The 21,468-nt window shown below is 40.0% G+C and overlaps 1 protein-coding gene across 1 annotated transcript; it reads right to left on the bottom strand.

The window, feature by feature from the left end:
* Positions 1–1,252: 1,252 nt before the first annotated feature.
* IL33 (interleukin 33) lies at positions 1,253–18,522 on the bottom strand. Its single transcript, XM_069474199.1, has 7 exons — positions 18,490–18,522; positions 6,490–6,630; positions 5,854–5,973; positions 5,261–5,386; positions 4,655–4,705; positions 3,709–3,800; positions 1,253–1,666 (listed from the first exon to the last, which is right to left on the bottom strand). The coding sequence occupies exons 2-7, from the start codon at positions 6,587–6,589 to the stop codon at positions 1,451–1,453; spliced, it is 705 nt and encodes a 234-aa protein (XP_069330300.1). The 5' UTR covers positions 6,590–6,630; positions 18,490–18,522; the 3' UTR covers positions 1,253–1,450.
* Positions 18,523–21,468: the final 2,946 nt, after the last annotated feature.

Genomic DNA, 21,468 nt, shown 5'->3' with positions numbered 1-21,468 from the left:
TGTTAAGTCTAAGAAAAACTGTAGTAGAAATTGTTGAGACTTTAAAATAAGCAAAAACTATTCCTTTAGTAGTTAAAAGATGTTATTATATGGTTGACTATAAATTTTACTACCTTGGTAACAGTAAAACACAAAGATGTTTAATAGAAAATATTCCCATTAATAAAATGTATCTAAAATTCTACAATATCAGATAGACGAAGCAGAATAAAGGTGTTGGCATCCAAAGGTCAGGTGATACAGGAATAAAGCTCAGGGGGTGCAAAGCCTATATCAAGGACACGATTAGTCAAAAGAAATGGAGAAGAGACAGAAATGAAATGAATATTGCACAGTAAGCAGGCGCTTCAGAAAGCTGGACAATGAAAAGACTTGTGTACATGGGAAGCAAGAATTAGAAGAAACTTTGTCCAAGGTGACAATGAGTACATCAAAAGACATAGAGGGTCAGAAGAGATAGTATGCCACAAACATGAGGGACAGTCAGTCAGTGAAATTTTAATGTTCTATATCTCATGTAGGCTCTAGTAGGTTAGAGAACTTCTGGTCTCACTGTGGTACTTGGATTTCCTGGTACTTGGGTGCCCTAAAATATGCTGTAGCTCAGTATTTTTTTTTTTTAATGTTTTAATTTGTTAGATATTATCAATAAATAAAATGTTATGTCTGAATTAAAATTTATTTTACTTCCTAATGTAAGAATGTCTTGTTTAAAGTAAACTCAATATGTGAAAACCAGAATTTTAAAAATGAAAGAATTAGTAGTGAAATTATTCACTTTACAATTGCTGTGTTTATTTTTCTTAATTTTTCTATTATTGTTGCTTTTTCACACATTTATATTACCTGGCTAGCCATGTAGGCATTTGAAGTTCCATAACCCCTTACAGTAAGATAGAGCTGATCTGAGTGTTGTCTAGGATATCTACAGACAAACTTGGTGTTTTATTCTAGTTGAGAAATGGTCAATCTATATAGCATCTGGTCTTCCTTTTACTAGCAGGTCTAGTGTTTAAGCTATTGTTTGGAACCAGAGAAAATTATTTTTTTATGTAGCTCTTTAAAATGGATCCCTGTCTAAAAAGAGACTTGATCTGTTGCCGTTACTCTCCCCAGAGGTCTCAGCTCTAAATGTGAAGTTCTTTCTGGGCTGACAGTAGAAAAAGGTAAAAGTTAGGCTTGTATCTCTTTAGTATGTTGGCAGTTTCTTTACCAATACTCTATTTAATACACTGATGCTTGTATTGAATATGCAGTTATACAGAGGGAAATATAAAACAGAACTGAAGGACAAGAAAAAAATATTTTTATATAAGAAGGAAAACATTCCACAGCATGCTAAACACTCTCCATTTCCCTTGCATGTTGCCCATCTTTCTTTATCTCTCATTCCTTCTCCAGTGGGTGGCATTTGGGCTACCCAATCGAAGACCCACTGCTTTCCATCACATTAAGTTTTAGAGAGTTTAAACACGATATTCTCACTGCTCAAACTCTCAGAATAGTCTACTTTAATTAGAGCAAGTTGATTATCCTTTACACCTATAAACATTCCAGGATCGTTCTTACATTCAAATGAAACACATTCAAATGAAACACATTTGAAGGGCTTCTTATGAAGGACAAAGAAGGCCTGCTCCGGCAATGGTTTTTCACACTTATGGAGCTGAGGAAACAAGAAAGAACACAATCAGTAGGTGAATGGCAAGTTCAGAGTCAACTTTACCACCCTGTGTTAAAAACTAGAGGGGAATAATTATTTTCGAGTTGTTACCTCTAGCAAGCGTGCTTAGTGAGGAGGGGAGGGGAGGGAGGAAGAAGTGAATAGAGGGCCAAAGGGGTGAGGGGTGGATTTGATTTGATTCACTGATGATCAAAACTTAGAGAGGCAGTATGGCTTAGAATGACCAGATCTGCATGCAGCAGTTCTGGATTTGTACCCTCTTTTGACATGTACTGTGTTGGCATGTTGCTTTACCTCTCAAGCCTCAGCCTCAGTTTTTCAGTCTAGCTAGTTTTCTAGATCAGTCAATCCCCAGTGTACACACAGACATAGGAATAATATAAATGATTATTTTGAGCAACTAAGTTTTGGGGATGGTTTGTTACACCACAGAGCTGACCAATACCTTAACTCCATCCTATAATTACTATGAGAATTAAATGAGATAGTATTTATAAAACATTTAGCACAGCACTTGGTATATAATAGAGCTAAGTATGAGTGAAATTTTATTATTGAGTATAGTTATACATGCCAAACACTCTGTTATATACACTTAGTAGTGTTTTGCTAAGGAAGATGCTGGTTACCATCCATTGTTTATGTTAATAACGCCTTACATGACTGTGTTAGTTAGCTATATAATTTTGTGTATTTATATAATTTTTTTTTGAGGCAGAATCTTTCTCTGTCACCTGGGCTAGGGTGCATTGGCATCATCATAGCTCACTTACCACCTCAAACTTCTGGGCTCAAAAGATCCTTCTACCTCAGCCTCCCAAGTAGGTGGGACTCCAGGTGCGAACTGCCACACTTAGATAACTTTTCTATTTTTTGTAGAGACGGGGTCTTACTCTTGCTTAGGCTGTTCTCAAACTCTTGACCTCAAGTCATCCTCCTGCCTCAGCCTCCCAAAGTGCTAGGATTACAGGCATGAGCTACTGCATCTGGCCCTATATTTGTATAATTTATCTTCTATAGCTGTGGTCCCCAATCCCCAGGCCACAGACCTGTACTGGTCTGCGGCCTGCCTGTTAGGGACTGGCCACAGAGCTCTGCTGACCCCTGCTCCCCGACCCCTGTCCATGGAAAAATTGTCTTCCATGAAACTTAGGAACTAGGGCTGCACAGCGGGAGGTAAGTGGAGCAGGGGTGGGGCAAGAAAGCGAAGGCTTCATCTGTATTTACAGACCCTCCCCTCCCCATCGCTCACATCACTGCCTGAGCTCTGCCATCGCCCCACCCCCAGACTCCCACCCCCTCGTCTGTGGAAAAATTGTCTTCATGAAACCAGTCCCTGGTGCCAAAAAGGTTGGGGACTGCTGTTCTATATTATACTCTCCTGTTTTCTTTCTTATCTCTACCTTTGGCTTGTTTTTTCCTCAAGATATTTATAATTATTCATTATGACCAATACAATAATGCTATTTACTAACTAAAGAAGAATATGCCATGATCAGAATCCTGTGCTCGTAATGTAGATTGTTAGGCTACTTGTAAATCTTAGCACATGGAAATCTTTATGACCCTCCCTTAAGCAGGCTCAGAGTATGAAATTATTTTTATATTTGCTTAAGAAAACTATATTTATACAAAGAAACACTTCCCAGAAGAACATAGTAGTTCCTAAAGCCGAATAGAAAGGATTTGAGATCATTCTATATAGCAGTGCTTCTCAAACTTTAATGTACATATGAATCTCCTGGAGATTTGCTAAAATGCTGATTCTGATTCAGTTCTGGAGGATCCTGAAATTCTGCATTTCTGACAAGCTCCCAGGTGACGTGGTGCTGCTGGTAGAGAGCAGACTTTCAGTAGCAAGGCCGTACATGCCATTTCCCTCCCTATTCCAGAAGCAAGTCAGTAGTAGTATCTGATTGTATTTTATGTACAATAGCACAAAGTCCTGCAAAATACCCCAACACTCAAATCTACACAAATGAGTGGAATCAATCATGACAGTTATAGAATCATATTTCTGTTACCTCCACAGAGTGCTCCTTGTTGTTGGCATGCAGCCAGTGGTCTTTCGAGAGACCCAGGTTTACCATCAACATCTTACCATCGACACTGTCACCTTACAATTAAGAAATTGCAAATGATAAAGTTAAGAATTGTAACTCATCTTTATTTAAATGAATTTAACACCCAGGAAAAGAGTCTAAAATAACTATTTCATTCACCAAAAGGTGTCTTGGAAATATTTGTACTCAAATGAAACTAAAGAGTGATTGGATAAGTAGCGGGTACTTCTCAACTGGAGATAAGTTAGTTTTCTTATATGCTTTCTAATTGGAGAACTGTGATTCTAATGGGCACTTCTCTGGACATCAGCATCCCTGTCTGCATGTAAAGCCACTGACAGTTGTCCCCCAATATCCAACTCCTCTTCTTGTAGTATAATAGAACGTTTCCCAGCCTGCCTTCTTATGGCTAAGTATAGCAACAGGTCTAAGTTCTGACCATGGGAGGTGAGAGGAAGTGTCAGGTACAGCTTCCAGGTTGTGCCCTTAAGGGGAAAGAGCATGTATGCTTCTATCTTTCTCTGTTCTTCTGACTGGACATGGTCATAGTAGCAAGTAATCTTGAACCGTGCATGTTGGCAGAGCCACAAGACAGAAGCTAGGTTCTTGGACAGCCTGTTAAGCAGAACTGTTATTTCAGCCCTGGCAAAGACAGAAATAAAGTTTATCTACCTTAAGCTACTGTTATTTTGGATCTCTATTAAATGTAGCCAAACCTTTATCCTAACTATTAAACTGTAAAATGGATGGGATGGAGTAAACTCTCTTAAGAATCTACAATTTCACCATGAGCTTGGATTAGAGAGAACCTCTGAGACTGTCTTCTTTTCCTGTGGTGGATTTTGGATTTATCTTTACCCTAAATTTAAGAATTCAACCCCTACAGCTACCCAGCCCTCCAAATTACCTGCTTCACTTGAGGAGCACTGAGACTCGTAGTAACGCAGTAACACCTTATCTGAAAGATAATGTATAGAATTCCTTTGGTGAAATAAAATTTTATCAAAAGTTTTCAGTTCCAACATACATATAACGTTAGAAAATATCCTCCCCTTTTATTATGTATCAATAAAAGCAAAACTTTTATGCTTTGAGAAAGGTCTCAAATGTATGAACATACTGTGGTGAATTCTTTAACACAGTTGTTAAAATATTAAAATATTGTTCATAACATTGACATATTCATTTATTGAAGGTTGTACTTTGGTGATATTGATAAGGCTGGAAAGATCAGTGGGTAATTTACAGCTAATGGGTAATTTACATATGGTCCCTCCTTCCACCCCTCACAATAGATACCACTTCTCAATATCGTCATTCTTCCCTGATGAACCCTGACTACGCTTCTGAATCCTTCTCAACATAGTGATGTTCAGTCATTTACTGTCAAGACCTTGGAGTTAGCATGATCTGTTTGCCATGTTTAAGGTAATCCATTGTTTATGGTTTGGTAGATTTAAAGTAAAAATACTAGTCATCATTATATCATTATAGACAAAAGGAAATAGTCTACCTTTCTCTTGATCTTTTTTCAAGTCTTCAATATAGATCTCATAACTTCCATCCTCCAAAACAAAAGTAACGGACTGATCATTGTATGTGCTTAGGGAAGCAAAAGATTCTGTAATAGGTGAAATTCCTGTCATTAAGAATTCAAAAAACTTGGTGTAAGGAACAATTCTTTTGGCAACTTTAAAAAAAAATGCTTTCTCAAAGGATTTTTTTTTTTTACAATTTGAGCTGCACTTTATCGCTGTTGTATAGATGAAAGTCTTTGGCACAAGCTTCACGTAGCTCAGAGGCTGAGGTGTGACACCTGAATGGGATTAAAGGTGCTAGTCTCCTGCACAAAGGCCCTGGAAGGCCATGTAGTGTTCTCGTGGGAGGATTGATGGAGTGCTAACTATAGAATGTACATGCATTGCTAGAACAGCTACCACGCACCTAGTCTGGATACCATTAAATGGACACATCAGCTGCAAATGGACAGAAGTTTCTAATACAAGTGAAGACACAGACTTGGGGCTTCCACCTGGAGTAGCACTTGCCAGGGTCCTGTGCCTTAGCTCCCACTTCACCCGCACACCACCCTGTGACCAGTCACACCTGTGGTACTTGGAACTTGAAGTGTTCTAGTATGGTTCTGGATCTCAGGCATACCAAAGGCAAAATGCTCCACATCAGACTGCGCTCCATAGGCAGTGAATGACAGACGTTCTTTTCCGCCTGCAGGACAGGGTGGAGATAGAGGTGGACCGTCAGTCCCCACCCTGCACAAATGCCCCTGTGAGGATTCCCAGAGGAGGCTGCTTGCTGACAGTGGTGACTGACTTAGGGCTTTGGCCACCCTATGGTCTGAAGGGACCTCCTGGCACACTTATACCCCAGTTGGGCACACCCGTTGGAGAGCAAGAGGAAGAAAACTCATCTCAACACCAATAAGGCAACCACTATTAACATTGTACTTTACTTCCTTTAAATAAAAAAATAACTTAAAATATTGTAAACATATTTATATATAATTTTGTATCCTCTGTTTTCACTTAACATTATAACCATTTCTCTCATGCTATTAAAAACTCTTTATATGCCCTTTTTAAAATGGCTAGAAAACAGTTCGTCATCCTTACTCTTTCCCAGAAGGAAAATTTGGGTGACAAAAAAAATTACATACTTAAATGTGGTAAGTGAATGCAAATAGATATCTAGTGCTATTACCAGGGAGCATACAGTTCTCCTTACCTGTTTTTGGTGGGTTCTTTCCTAAAGAAGGCCTTTTGGTGGTTTTTTTCCTAAATAAACAAGCCCTCTTTTCTATGGTGAGGCCAGAGCGTAGCTTCATAAAGTACAAATGGCAAACTTCTTCAGTCTTCTGCTGGGATTCTAAACAATTAAACAAATTGTGAGGCTGTTTTATTCCATTTACCTTTGTTTTTTTACAAACCCTGAGTGTAGCAAACCGAGAAAGCAAGTTCAGCTTCACAGTATCTTATCATAAACCTTTGGGGCCAGTTGTGTTCACAATTCATAGTTTTTAGATTTCAGGATTGTAATATAGAGCATATATTGTATGTGTGTGCCCCCAGGAGAGACTGGGGCAGTACTCCATAGTAAAATATTAGTTAATTTTATAGTGAAACACAGGGAACTTTACACAAAATGCAATAAAGACCTCATGTAAGTTCAGGTCAGGATTTACCTGACAAAATGAGTTCAGGTCATATTTTGCTGCCAAATGAATTATGAAAACTTTAGGTCTTTAGAAAAAAATGTTTTCAGAATTCCATATAAGAGAGTGTGTACCTGCATCTGACATATGTTAACTTGTTACTGAAAGCTCTGCCACTTGTCCACGAGGCTGAATCAGAACGAGGACAAGCAGTTTAAGGAGGAAGGAAAGAGAGTTTACTTTGCTGACAAAGGAGGAAATATGGTAGACCTTAACAGTCTCAAAATTCCAAATTTCCTGAACATAGGCAGAAACACAGAGCTCTTAAAGGCAGTGTTCTTGGCTTCAGGCAATTACTGTGGTTAACTATTTTAATTGTCCCATCTCTGCCAAAAACAAAGCCTGTGAATTCTGCCAGCCATCCACCTGGGGGGCTTGCACCACCTGGGAGTTTTAACAAAAGACTTAACCTGCCACAGGGTTGCAGGCCAGGCTGTAGTTCCCAAGAGTGGGGGAAGTTTTAAAAAGACAGAAAATCTTTTTGCCCCCTTTTTTCCCCCAGGCCATTCCCTCTGTTACAAACCTTTGCCTAACTGAGGGAGAACTTTTATTCATATGAAATCTGCAATCTTTTCTACTTATCTAGAATATACTTTTTAATAATTTTGAAAGGATAGCTATAGTCTATAGACATTAAAATAACTGCCAAGCCAGGCATGGTGGCTCATGCCTGTAATTCCAGTGACTTGGGAGGCTGAGGAGCAAGGCTCACTTGAGGCCAGGAGTTTGAGATCAGCCTGGGCAAGACAGCAAGATCCCATCTCTAAAAAACAATTTTTTTTTTAAAATTTTTTACAAACCTGACTTAATGTAAAGGTGGCCTTACTGAAATAACAGGAAAATATCTAATTGTGTACTTTTCTAGTGGCAGCTAGAGATCAATCCTATGAGCTCTCTCTCTTTCTTTCCTCCTAGCTAACAGGCACTGTGCAGAGCTGTTTTTTTCACAACATCTAAAAGGAGTCCAGCAGACAAAAAAGAAACATAAATTTTTCTTTTTTTACAATTACTAGACCTATTGACTAAAACTGCCTTTAGAATCTGTTTCTATAGCCTAAAGGTGTTTCTGAGAAGCCCCTGGATGGACAGCAGGGGAGCAAATGCCAGGCCTCAGATCCTGCCCAAAATCATATCTTAAGGGCTAGATTGCAAACAAGATCTTTGACATCTGATAGCCACTTCTGATATTATCTGCCTGCCACAAGGAAAGAGGAGCGAATGTAGCGTTCACAATACTCTGTTAATTTTGCTACAACCATAAATCATCTTCACCTCCCCTTTTTACAATTCCTAAATACCTGATTCTCTCTGTCAACACACTTTTCCATTTCCTCTCTCATGTTTGGCCCTTTCTCACTTTTGGAAAAGTTAAATAAACTTCTTCCTTCTATCCCAATCTTTGGAGAAATTTTTCTCAAACCCACATACATACCTCTACACAAGCACTCCACCCTAACACTGACATTTACTGAGTGTCTACAGTGGGCCAAGCACTATGCTAATGATTTTACATACTTCTTCATGTAATCATTTACAATAATTCTGCAAAGTAGGTATCATTATCTGCATTTAACAGGTAATTATCTGAGGCCCTCAGGAGTCATGCCATTTGCTCAAGGTTACAGGGCTGCTGAGAAATTGTGACCGAGGTGTGTCTAATACCAAATCTTTTCTTTCCACTACCATCCACTTACCTCCATCTAAAAATGTGCTACACAGCAATGTGAGGGACTAACAAAATGCAGATTCAAATTAAATCAGTTTAAAGTAAAAAAATTAATTATTCAGTAATTCTTATTTCATTTAGCGAAGAAAAATTTGAGTTTCAAGTAAAAAATTAAATTTGCTACTTTGATATTTAAAAAAGGCTTTCAGGCCGGGTGCGGTGGCTCACGCCTGTAATCCTAGCACTCTGGGAGGCCGAGGCGGGTGGATCGCTCGAGGTCAGGAGTTCGAGACCAGCCTGAGCAAGAGTGAGACCCCGTCTCTACTAAAAATAGAAAGAAATTATCTGGCCAACTAAAATATATATATATATATATAAAAATATAAAAAATTAGCCGGGCATGGTGGCGCATGCCTGTAGTCCCAGCCACTCTTGAGGCCGAGGCAGTAGGATCACTTGAGCCCAGGAGTCTGAGGTTGCTGTGAGCTAGGCTGACGCCACGGCACTCACTCTAGCCTGGGCAATAAAGCGAGACTCTGTCTCAAAAAAAAAAGGCTTTCAGAGTTAGAAAAGAAAATTGTAACATGAGTTATAGAATCTCAACTTTTAACATTATACTAAATGAATTATCAACGAATTTATACAATATAGTCAAATTTTAATTCACAGTAATTCATAAAAGAAAATAATTTTCTCTGACTTTGGGATCTATTCTATGATTTCTTTTAATTCTCCAGAATATTTGTTTTCCTAAAATAATGCTTTTCAAAGTCAAATGGAATAAACTTGTATTAGCTACTATTTTGAGTTCTCCGTATCTTACTCTCTAATTCAGTTGGGCAGCTACCTTTAAGTATCTTCAACTATCTGAACAGGTGAAGACCACTTAATTATATTCGCATCTACCCTCAAACTCCCTAACATTGCTTCATAATTCAGAGACACCAACTACAGTATCTCACATATATTTACTACTGCCTTTACAATTACAAACATAATTTACAAAGCTAACTAGTACCAAAGCCAGCATTGTTCTTGTTCTCCTAACAACTAATTTAATACAATACTTTATTAACAGTTGTCTTAGTCTGTTTTCTACTGCTATGACAGAATATCACTGACTGGGTAATTTATAAAGAAAAGAAACATATTTCTCACAGTTCAGGAGGCTGGCAAATCCAAGAGCATGGTGCTGGCATCTAGTGAAGGTCATCTTTTAGCAGAAGGGTAGAAGGCAGAAATAAGCCCACAAGATAGGTCGAAGAAATTGGGCGAACTTGCTTTTAAAACAAACCCAGTCTTGTGATAACTAACCCCTTCCATGATAACATCAAGAATCTATTCATGAGGGTGGACCCCTCATGACTAACAATCTTCTTAAAGGTTTTTCCTGTTTTGCAGACCAAGTAATAAAACTTCTCTTGCCTTCTATTCAAACCACTTGTTCTCTTTCTTCTGATATGGCCTCAAGATCAAGTGCTGAACTTACATTGACACTGCCACTCAGAGAACCAGACTATGGCTGACAGGAACTACAGAAGTAAATTACTTCACTTTTCATTTCTTCCACAAACACCTATTTTGCCAAGGTCTCTTCTCACTGCTTACTACCCTTGATCTGTGTCATTTTACTCTTGGACCCTCTTCCTTCTTTGAACCCCTCTTCCCTTATTGCCATATCATCAGTCCTCTTTGGTTCTCCTTATTTCTCTTTGATCAGTTTACCTCAGTCTCTGTTATTTCTTCCTTTACCTGCTCCTAAAATGTTGGTATTCCCCAAGGTTTTGTCTTTTGCCTTCTCCCCTTGCTCTAAAGTTTGTTTTTGAGCAGCCTTGCTTGTTCCAATGACTTCAATTACCTTTTTAGAGGCTGATGACTCCCCAAACTGCCACAAACTGTAACTCTATCTTCAGTTTTTCTCCTGAGCTTCCTAACTGTTGCTTTTTCTCCACAGGGCATTTTGACTCTCATACCTTGAAGCATCTCTATCTATTTCTGTGTATATCCTCCTGAATTCTGGACATCTCTACCTGGATGACCTACAACTACCCTAACCTAAAATATAGTCCATTTTCTTCTACCGTAAAAGAATACCACAGGCTGGGTAATTTCTAAAGAAAAGAGATTTATTTGGTTCACAACTCTGGAGGCTGGCAAGTCCAAGATTAAGGGGCTGCATCTGGTGAGGACCTTCTTGCTGTGTCTTAATATGGCTGAAAGCATCATAAGTCAAGAGAATGTGCAAGACAGAGAAAGGATGGGGGTCAAACTTCATCCTTTTATAGGAACCCACTCCTGTGATAATGGCATTCATTCATTCACGAGGGCAGAGCCCTTGTGATCTAATCACATCTTAAAGGTCCTACCTCTTGTCACATTGCAATTAAATTTCAACATGAGTTTTGAGCAAGACAATGAAAGGCAGTTACATAACTTTTATTAAAGTATATTATAATTGTTTTATTTATTGTTAATCTCTTACTGTGTCTAATTTATAAATTAAACTTGATCATAGGTATGTATGTGTATGAAAAAACATAGTATATATAGTGTTTAGTACTATCTATGGTTTCAGGCATCCACTGGGAGTCTTGGAATGTATCCTCCAGGATAACGGGATACTGAAAGGGGCAGCCTTGTAGTGGATAACAGCTATTTGTTTAGGTAACTGAGCTGCCTGTATGAGTTGTATGATGAGATTGGCATGTTTGACAGAAGTGCCTTGTGCAGTGAGAAGTCCTTGTTCTTTCCAGATAGCTGCGTGAGAGTGCATAATATGATAGGCATACTTAGAGTCAGTGTAGATGTTTAGTCTTTGATCTTTATCTAATTGTAAGGCCCTAATCATGGCGATTAGCTCTGCCTTTTGAGTGGAGGTGCCAGATGTTAGAGGAGCACTCTCTACTGTGTGAGTAGTGGTGACAATAGTGTATCCTGCCTTGTGGTAGCCATCTCAAACAGCTACTCCCATCAATGTACCAACTATGATCTCGGCAAGGTAGTGGGGAATTAGAGGGGTCTGGTCTAACTGCAGTAGATTCCTCCAAGATTTCTAGGCAGGAGTGTTATGGGGACTCAGGAGAAATGGGAAGCAGGGTAGCAGGGTTTAAGGCTAAACACAGGAGAAGAATAATAGAAGAATTATTTATAAGTAAGTTTTGGTACTGAGTAATACAGCTAGAGGTTAGGAAGTGATGAGCTCTGTTATTTAAGACATTGAGAACCTAATAAGAGGTATAAAACTGAGTTGGCTGTCCATAAGTCTGTTTGTTAGCTTCTTGGACAAGGAGGGCTGTGGCTTCCAGGGCTCTTAGGATGTCCATCCCTTAGCAGTATTATCCAAATTCTTAAGAGAAATAAGTGACAGCCTTGAAATTAGGTCGTGAATTTTGTCCTAATACTCCAAGAGCAACTGTCCCCATATTCATGCATATACAGATAGAAAGGCTTGCTAAGGTTAGGAGGGGCCAGAGTGGGGGCTTCTCCAAGTGTAGCATTCAGGCCCTTAAAGGCTTGCAGGAGAGGGGACTTCCAATCTAAAGATTCCTATTCTGGGCCTTGAAGGGCCTCATATAAGGGCTTAGCAATGAACCCATATTGGGGAACCCATATACAAAAATAGCCTGTTAACCCCCCAAAAGCTCTCAGATCCCTTTTGGCTCCCAGGGAATCCATAGAGGAAATAAGTTGTTTGCGCTGGGTGGTAATAGCTTGCCTTCCTGGAGAAAACTGGAACCCCAAGTAAGTGACTATGGGTTGATTAATCTGAGCCTTTCCTGTTGAAACCCCATATCCTTTATGTGCTAAATGTGTGAGGAGAGTGATAATATTATGAAGTGAAGCAGAATGATCAGGATTGCAAAGGAGGAGATCATCAACATACTGGAAAAGTGAGCTGCCAGGTAGAGAAAGTGTATACAGGTCCTGGGTGAAAGCCCATCCAAAGAGGTGGGGGCTATCTTGGAACCCCTGGGGCAAAGATGTCCATGTGGGCTATTGTGAATGATATGTGTCAGGGTCGGTTCAGGTGAAAGCAAATAGGTCTTGGGAGTCAGGAGAGAGAGGTATAGTGAAGAAGGCATCTTTGAGGTCAGGGACAGTGAAAACCTGTGTATCAGGTGGTACAGTACTAAGCAGAGTGTAAGGATTGGGGACTACTGGATGTAGGGGGACAACAGCTTCATTAATAATGCATAGGTCCTGGACCAGGCGGTAGGAACTGTCAGGCTTCCTCACTGGAAGGATAGGGATATTATAGGAAGAGTTGGTAAGGTGAAGGAGGCCAGACTGTAGAAACTTAGGGGCTTGAGTCCTCTAAGGGTATCTAGCTTAAGAGGGTATTGAATCCTGCAGGGTAAGTGAGCAGGGTCTTTGAGGGAGATAGAAATGTGGTGTCTATGTTGTGCATTTCCTGAGGTGCTGGTGTCGCACACCTCAGGGGGCACCTTTTAAGATACCTCAACAGGAACAGACATAGGGAGGCTCTGAGGAGGATCTGATAATGCTTTTCCTAAAAAGCCAAGGAAAGGAACCGGAGAAGTCAAAAGGAGTTGGGTGCCTAATACCATCATGTCTCTTCCCAACAGTGGGGTGGGGCAATTGGGAAGCACCAGAAAGCAATGTGTAAAAACTTGATCTTGTAGTGAGTAACAGAGAGGTGAAGTATGCAGCGGGGTTTGTATTTTACCTTCCACTTAGATGATAGAGATAGGAGAGGAAAATGGGGGTCCTGGAAATTCAGGGAGAGCAGAGTAAGTGGCCCCTGTGTCCAGTAAAAATTTAATTTGCTTACCTGCTACAGAGAGAATTACCCTAGGCTTGGCCATTTTGATATAGTGAAGTGGAGCCAAATCCAGAGCTGGGGGTCATCAGTAGGACTGAAGCAGTCCCAGAAGGTCTGTGGGCATGGAGGGAGCCTGAACAGGGGGGTTCACTGGATCTGCAGAGAAAGTGTAATCTCCCATCTTAAGAAGGGGACACTAACTCTTCCAGTGCCATTCCTTTACAGTTGGGGCAAGATCCTGGTGGAACCCGCTTCCTGGGGCACTCCTTTCTCCAGTGCCCTAGCTAGTTGCAGGTAAAGCAGGGTGCAGTTGCCACACCAGGCTGTCGTCCTCGTGTCTTCTTGCCTGAGCCTCCAGGGTGTCCTCTCTGTCTCCGAAAAATTTCTCCTACAGTGGTAGCCACCATTTGAAAGCTTCCTTCTGCTCTAGGGCCTGTTGCTGGTCCCTTTGCCTTTTTTCCTCTCTCCTTTCCTCATCTCGGTTATTAAAGACCTTGAAAGCCAGGTCTAAAAGTTATGCTTGTCGGGTATGAGGCCCCTTCTCAAGCTTTTGGAGTTTACCCCGAATATTGGAGGTTAATTGAGAGATGAAGGGCATGGCTAAGATAGTTTTTCCCTCCCTGGTATTAAGATCTAAATTAGTAAAGAGGCAATATGTCTTGGGTAGTTGTGAAAGGAAAAGAGCTGGGTTTTCATCCTGGTACTGAGTAATTTCTTTAACTTTATCATAATTTACAGGTTTAGCAGTGGCCCTCTTCATCCCCTCTAGGAGACAGGAAAGCATATGGTCTCACAGCTCCCCATGAGGAGACTCCTGTTGGTAATCCCAATTTGGGTCTTGTTCTGGGACCACCATGGAGCTGACCACATAAGCTTCATGCTGCCTTCAATTAAGATCATCTGCGTAGCATTCCCTAGCCTTAGACCAAATATGAACTCTTTCCTCAGTAGTAGTACAAGTGGAGCAAATTACATGGACATCTCTCCATGACAGGTCATAGGAAAGAGTGAGGTATTCGAATTCCTTAGAGAACTTTGAGGGATCAGCCAAGAAGCTGTCCAGTTTGACCTCTATTTGAAACAGATCAAACATAGAAAAAGGACATGGACTCTGAGAATGCCTTCAGTGCCAGCAACTTCCCAGAGAGGGAGCTGGGGCACAGGTGGGGCGGGGTTTTGGAATGGCAGCAAGAGCAGGAGTGGCCAGGAGAGAGGGGTGGAGGTGGAGAAGAAGAAGGAAGGGGAGAAGTAGAGGGCAGTGAAGGCGGTGGGTGAAGTTAAAGGGGGAGGCAGCAGCGCCAAAGAAGAATGCTGGTAAGTAGGGACAGTAGGGGGAGCTGAGAGAGGAATGTCATCTAAGTCAGAAGAAGAGGGTAGGGAAGTAGAAGTATCATGTGACAGGTAGGATGGAGAATGGGATATTTAGCGAGTTCAAAGATGGCCTGCACGTAGGGAACTTCAGACCATTTGCCATGCTGGCAACAATAGGATCAAGTTACAGGATGTTATGATTTAGAGATTCATTCTTGGGCCAGACTTCCTGGTCACCTAACTTATATTGTAGCCAAGCTGTATTACAACAGAAGACTAAGCGTTTAGGTTGGAAGTCAGTGAGTTCCAAAGTTTTCAAATTCTTAAGAAGACAGCCCAGTGGAAAGTCCCTAGGTGGAGCCTATTGGATGCTGCCCATGACAACTAGGAGAAAGAAAAGGATGTTTTAGGGATTGTCACATGTTGCCAGAAGTCTGAGAGAGCATCCCCCAAAATTGGAGTCAGACCAAAACCTAGTGATCTGGGCTAGAGAATGGGTACTCCCAGACTCTGACTCAGATTGTGACCTTGAAGTTTTCACCGTTGCCAGGCGTCCCTGGGTCTGGGTGATGACTGATGGGGGCACTGCCCCCCTTGGGAAAGAATGGTTAGGAAGTGTCCCTCCTTGCCACCTCCCAAGTGGTAGACCCAGCGCCAGGTATTTTTCCTTGACTAAGACAAACCAAACCAAACTGAAAAGCTACCGCTCTCCACTTTATGTATATGAACATTCCCAAAGTTCCCAGAGACCAGGAGACTCACTGAATTCTCAACGGTTTGAAGGCACAGAAAGGGATGTTCTAGGAATTTCAGAGAAGGAAGCAGTTTCAAGACTGATGCAGCTCCGCATCCGGAGGTAGAAGAATGAGAGGATGAGACAGTCTCCTCATAGAAGAGAAAAGCGACTTCTCCCCATGTGGAGGCAGAGAAAAGTCCCAGTGCGGGCCAGCAGATGTTAGGGTGGAGATGCTGGTGCACTCGGGTTTTGAGAAAGATTTCTCTAGACAAAGATTAGGATAGAAAGAAAAGGTTTGTTTACTTTCCCCTGGTGGGGGTGGGGAAAAGGACCAGCATGGAGGTAGAAAGAAGAAGAATGCGCTGGCCTCAAAAACCAGCTATCGGGGCTTTTTAAAAGGGGTTGTAAAAATGGCAAGGTATAGTGGAGGAACTGCTGCATCCACTCCTTTCTTTCTTAGTGGCGGCAGGTGGATAACAAAAACTGCAAGGATGTCAAAGTCCAAGAGTTGGCCCTTCTGCCTTTCCTTGGAGAAGGGATTATCATAAGGGATGTGACTCTTTCCTTGATATATGGTTGAGTCTTGGAGCTTGCACCCTGCTATTCACTCAGGATCTCTTTGGGCTGTAAAAAGCAGATTCTCAGAAAACAATTTTGAAAGAGAGATTTACATCTCTTCTCTGTTAACTCAGCTCTTTTCAAAAGTTGTGCAAAACAGAACTCCTGAAGAGTACCTGTTAGGGAGAGAACTCATAGAATTGATCTGCAACCGTTACTGGGGAAATTGTGGGATTAGGTATTTTCCTGTTATTTTTGCAAGTCCGCCCCTTTCAGGGACTACTAGTATTAAACTGAGCCAATATTCTTGGAAAGGAAGATCTGCTAAGGGATAATAAAAATAATGTGATAGATTCTAAAGCCATATAAATTATTTGGAGATTAACACTATCTTCTAAATGATGTAGATAAGTAGTCTGGGCCACTGCACCCTTAAGGAAGGGCTTACATATTAATTTGTGCATTAACACCAGCAACTCCAACTCTGGCATAAACTCTGGGCTACTCCCTCATTCCAGTATCTGTAGAGAGCCCACATTTCCTGGAGTACAAAGAAAATGCATTTATTAAGAGGGAATTCAGCGATGTAGGGTGACTTCCACTGAGTCACTGTTTCTGCAGAGAACATTTTGACTCAGCTGCCAATAAAAGGACTAATTTAACTATGATTTCCTGGCCATTTAGAAATCACAGTCAAATTAGTGTTTTCTCTGGTTACCAAAGAGCAGTGTGGTGAGCCAGAGCCTCAGGGAGGACAGAATGGGATAGCAATGATATTCTTTAGCAGTGCTTTCTCTTCTAGCTTTAAAGATGTTTCAAGAAATGGAAAGGAGGCCGGGCGCGGTGGCTCACGCCTGTAATCCTAGCACTCTGGGAGGCCGAGGTGGGTGGATGGCTCAAGGTCAGGAGTTCGAGACCAGCCTGAGCAAGAGCGAGACCCCGTCTCTACTAAAAATAGAAAGAAATTATCTGGCCAACTAAAATATATATAGAAAAAATTAGCCGGGCATGGTGGCACATGCCTGTAGTCCCAGCTACTCGGGAGGCTAAGGCGGTAGGATCGCTTAAGCCCAGGAGTTTGAGGTTGCTGTGAGCTAGGCTGATGCCATGGCACTCACTCTAGCCTGGGCAGCAAAGCGAGACTCTGTCTCAAAAAAAAAAAAAAAAAAAAAAATTGTAAAATGTATTTTATATGATGTTTTGAACATTTAGCACACTATTTAGTGATAATGCCATGTACAATTGCTTTTTGAATCTGTTAAAAAAAAAATTCCAAATTTGTGTACTATTTAAAAAAAAAAAAAAAAGAAATGGAAAGGAGCATGAAAGACAAGGAAGGATATGCCAGTACTCATCATCACTCCTTCTCCTACATCTTCTCTCCAGTGCACCATGGCTCTGTTAATTCTTTTGTACTACTACTCCCATGTGAATTTGGAGTATAAATTTTCAAGATTACTTCCCAGGATAGATAATTTTAAGGATCAAAGAGGAAGACAGCCCTTTAATATCAGAACAATAGCTGTTACCTGACCTTATTTACCTTTCGTCTTATTTCAAACTCTTTTAATTTGCAACTGGATAGACTTGAGCATCATTTGTTGGTTCTGCTTTATTTGAGCCCTAGATTGTTCAAATATCTTCACTTACTATTCTCTCCTTTATCAATAGTCACAAGTTACAACCACATGCTTGGTACACCAAAGGTCATAATAAATACTGGTTGAATGAAAGTGGATCAGTTTAAAATTTTGTTAGTTAATTAGGGCAAAGGTTTGGGGGATTTGGTAGTAGGAGATGTGGGGGGGAGAGAAATGGTTGATGTAAAAAGCTATATTTAAGTTTATCACTGTTCACAGAGGTGTTTTTTTGTTTGTTTGTTTGTTTGTTTGTTTGTTTTTGAGACAGAGTCTGGCTCTGTTGTCCAGGCTAGAGTGCTGTGGTGTCAGCCTAGCTTACAGCAATTTCCAACTCCTGGGCTCAAGCAATCCTCCTGCCTCAGCCTCCCGAGTAGCTGGGACTACAGGCATGTGCCACCATGCCCGGCTAATTTTTTCTCTGTATATTTTTAGTTGTCCAGATAATTGCTTTCTATTTTTAGTAGAGATGGGGTCTCTCTCTTGCTCAGGCTGATCTCAAACTCCTGACCTCGAGCAATCCTCCCACCTCAGCCTCCCAGAATACTAGGATTATAGGCATGAGCCACCGTGCCTGGCCCACAGAGTTAAATTATCTGAGTTAGTCTTGTCCTATGATGTATCAGATAAACAAAAGTTGGCTAAATATAGTCTGTTCAAAACCAAAGGCTGTGGCTGTATTATACCTTTATGAGACATCTCTTTTGATTTCAGTTCTTGTATTCTTAGTAGCTTTTGATAAGATTGCCTATATGAACATTGAAATAATAAAGATTTGATAACAGATAAAAAATAGTATAGAAAAATATCAGAAATGCTTACTTATCAGCTTGTAAGATTTTACCAAAGCTTTGTTTGCTGTGCTGTTCAGCTTTGCTATGGAAATTTTCTTGGTTGAATACTTCATTTTAGGCTTCATTTTTCAGGCTTCTGTTGGATTAAAATATGGTATTAGTTCAATTGTTTCAACTTGAAAATACACAGAAACAACTGTGGCTAACTCAATATAAAATTGATAACATAACCACATAGAGAAAATAATTATTTTAGTAAAATTTGAACATAGTATTCTAAGTATACATTCATACTAGAATATAGTCATGCACTGCATAATGCCATTTCAGTTAACCATAGCCCACATATACGATGTGGTCCCATAAGATTGTAATTGAGCTGAAAAATTCCTATTGCTTAGTGACTGTCTATAGCCATTGTAACATTGTAGCACAATTCATCACCACATGTTTGTGGTGATACTGGTGTAAACAAACCTTCTGTGCTGCCAGTTGTATGAAAGTATAATATATGTAATTATGTACATTACATAATGCTTCGTAATAATAATAAATGACCATATTACTGGCTTAGTATTTGTTATACTATACTTTTTTATCATTATTTTAGAGTGTATACCTTCTACTTCTAAAAAAATGTTAACTGTAAAGCAACGTCAGGCAGGTCCATCCAGAGGTATTCCAGAAGGTATTGTTATCACAGGATATGACAGCTCCCTGTGTGCTATTGCTCTTGAAGAACTTCCAGTGAGACAAGGTAGACCTAAGCTAATGTGTGTGTGTTTGTGTCTTAGTTTTTAACAAAAAAGTTTAAAAACTAAAAAATAAAAAATTTGAGAAATAGAAAAAAGCTCATAGAATAGGGTATAAGTATTTTTGTACTGCTGTACAATATGTGTTTTAAGCTAAGTGTTATTACAAGAAAGTCAAAATGTTAAAAAATTGAAGAATTTATAAAGTAAAAATGTTACAGCAAAGTAAGGTTAATGTGTTATTGAAAAAAGAAAATTTTTTTTTTTTATTCATGATAAATTATTAAGTGAACAGTGCAAGTTAAAAACAATAGTTTCATATTTTTCCCCACCCCCCCCTTCCCCGAGTCAGCACCTTCAAGTGTTACCACTCCCCAAACGGTGCGCAATGCACTCATTGTGTAGGCATACCCCCATCCCCTCCCCCACCCCCCACCTCAGTCTGATGTCCATTGGTGTCGTTCCCAGATTTGTATTTAGGTGATGATCAGGGAAACCAATTTTCTGGTGAGTACATGTGATGCTTGTTTTTCCATTCTTGGGATACTTCACTTAATATAATGGGTTCCAACTCTCTCCAGGAGAACCATAGAGATGTCGTATCTTCATCATTCCTTATAGCTGAGTAATATTCCATGGTATACATATACCACAGTTTACTAATCCAATCATGTATTGATGGGCATTTGGGTTGTTTCCACATCTTTGCTATTGTGAATTGTGCTGCTATAAACATTTGGGTACATGTGCCTTTGTTACAGAATGACCTTTTTTCCTTTGGGTATAGAAAAATTTTTAAGGATACTTAGTGTAGTCTAAGTGTACAGCATTTATAAGGTCTACAGTAGTGTGCAGTAACGTCCTAGGCCTTCACATTCACTCACCAGTCACTCACTGACTCCCCCAGAGCAACTTCCAGTCCTACAAGCTCCATTCATGGCAATGCACCATTTTTTTTCTCTTCTATGATATTTTTCCTATACCTTTTCCATGTTTAGATACACAAATACTTACCATGTTGTTACAGTTGCCTACAGTATTCAGTACAGTAACATGCTGTACAGGTTTGTAGCCTAGGAGCAACAGGCTATACCATATAGCCTAGGTATGTAGTAGGCTATACCATTTAGGTTTGTGTAAGTGTACTCTATGATGTTCGCCCAATAATGAAAAAGCCTAATAATGCATTTCTCAGAACATATCCTTGTCGTTAAGCAATGTATGACTGTATATAGTCATAGGACAAAAAGAGCTGTAAAGAAATCTTAAACTTACTTGGTGGGCTTATTGTTAGTGGTAAAATTTGTATTGGAAATCTGAGATTGTTTTGTTATACTGTAGTATAGAGCAAGTAGGTGGGTATATTGATGTTACACAGTTTTCACTGTAGGGGAAAGGAGATATAAATATAAAATGACAGAAGCCAAGAGAAACCCCCTGGAGTATAGAATTCAGTGAGCAATGTCAGTGTTCCATATTTTAGTTTCTAAATGCTTTCCCCACTGAAAGGAACCATGACTCCAGATCTGGAGATGGTAATATAGTAGTGAACATGGAGCATCCTGTTGTGCCAGAAAGCAGTGAAGTCATACAAAAACTAGTGAGGTTGTGTCAAAAGCATACACGAGCCACCATGAAAGGTCGCCCACTGGCAAGATTTGGAACAATTTAAAGATCTAAAAGAATAACAATGGTAATTGACAATAATGCATTTAGTGAAAAAAGAAACCCACAAGTCCATAGCATTTCTCAAGAATGAATGAATAGGGAGGAATCTATTCATTATAGAAGGAATGATAGAATCAGACAGATCACCATCTTGCAGCCTCCAATTTAATACTTGATTCAGGCAAGGATCATCAGTGGATGCTATAGCTTGATGATCAAGCTGGGTAATAGTATTATACTGAAGAAATATGAAATTCTCTATCATAAATTGCTGAAAGTTCCATATTCTTTCAGTGTGTTACTGCAACCTAGCTTCATCATCACATCACTGTGGCTGTGGTTTGTGGAGGAAGCAGGACTTCTCCAGTCTTAAACTCTCTCCGACATTGCCTGAAATTCTATCAATTATTATTGCTTCCTTTTTTTAAAGAATGGGCCTCTTGTATTGCTACATTAACAAAAACCCAAATTATCTCAGGAGTGGTTACAATTTAAATTTCTTATATACTTCATATGAATCAGCTCTTCTAGTAGATAAGAAAGGAGCTTTGAGTTCCTAGGTTAGAGGACTCATTAGAAGATAAGCT

Source organism: Eulemur rufifrons, chromosome 7 (genome assembly GCF_041146395.1).
Source record: "Eulemur rufifrons isolate Redbay chromosome 7, OSU_ERuf_1, whole genome shotgun sequence".
NCBI lineage: Eukaryota > Metazoa > Chordata > Mammalia > Primates > Lemuridae > Eulemur > Eulemur rufifrons.
This window is presented reverse-complemented; position numbering and strand designations above follow the sequence as displayed.

Bases quoted from the DNA above. Each gene is read 5' to 3' on its own strand.
- IL33 (XM_069474199.1), bottom strand. From the start codon at position 6,589: ATGAAGCTACGCTCTGGCCTCACCATAGAAAAGAGGGCTTGTTTATTT. The intron at 4,706-5,260 runs GTAGACTATTTC...ATTATCTTTCAG, and splicing joins GAAAAAAGATCAAGAGAAAG to ATAAGGTGTTACTGCGTTAC. The intron at 3,801-4,654 runs GTAATTTGGAGG...CTTAATTGTAAG, and splicing joins GTGCTCCTCAAGTGAAGCAG to GTGACAGTGTCGATGGTAAG.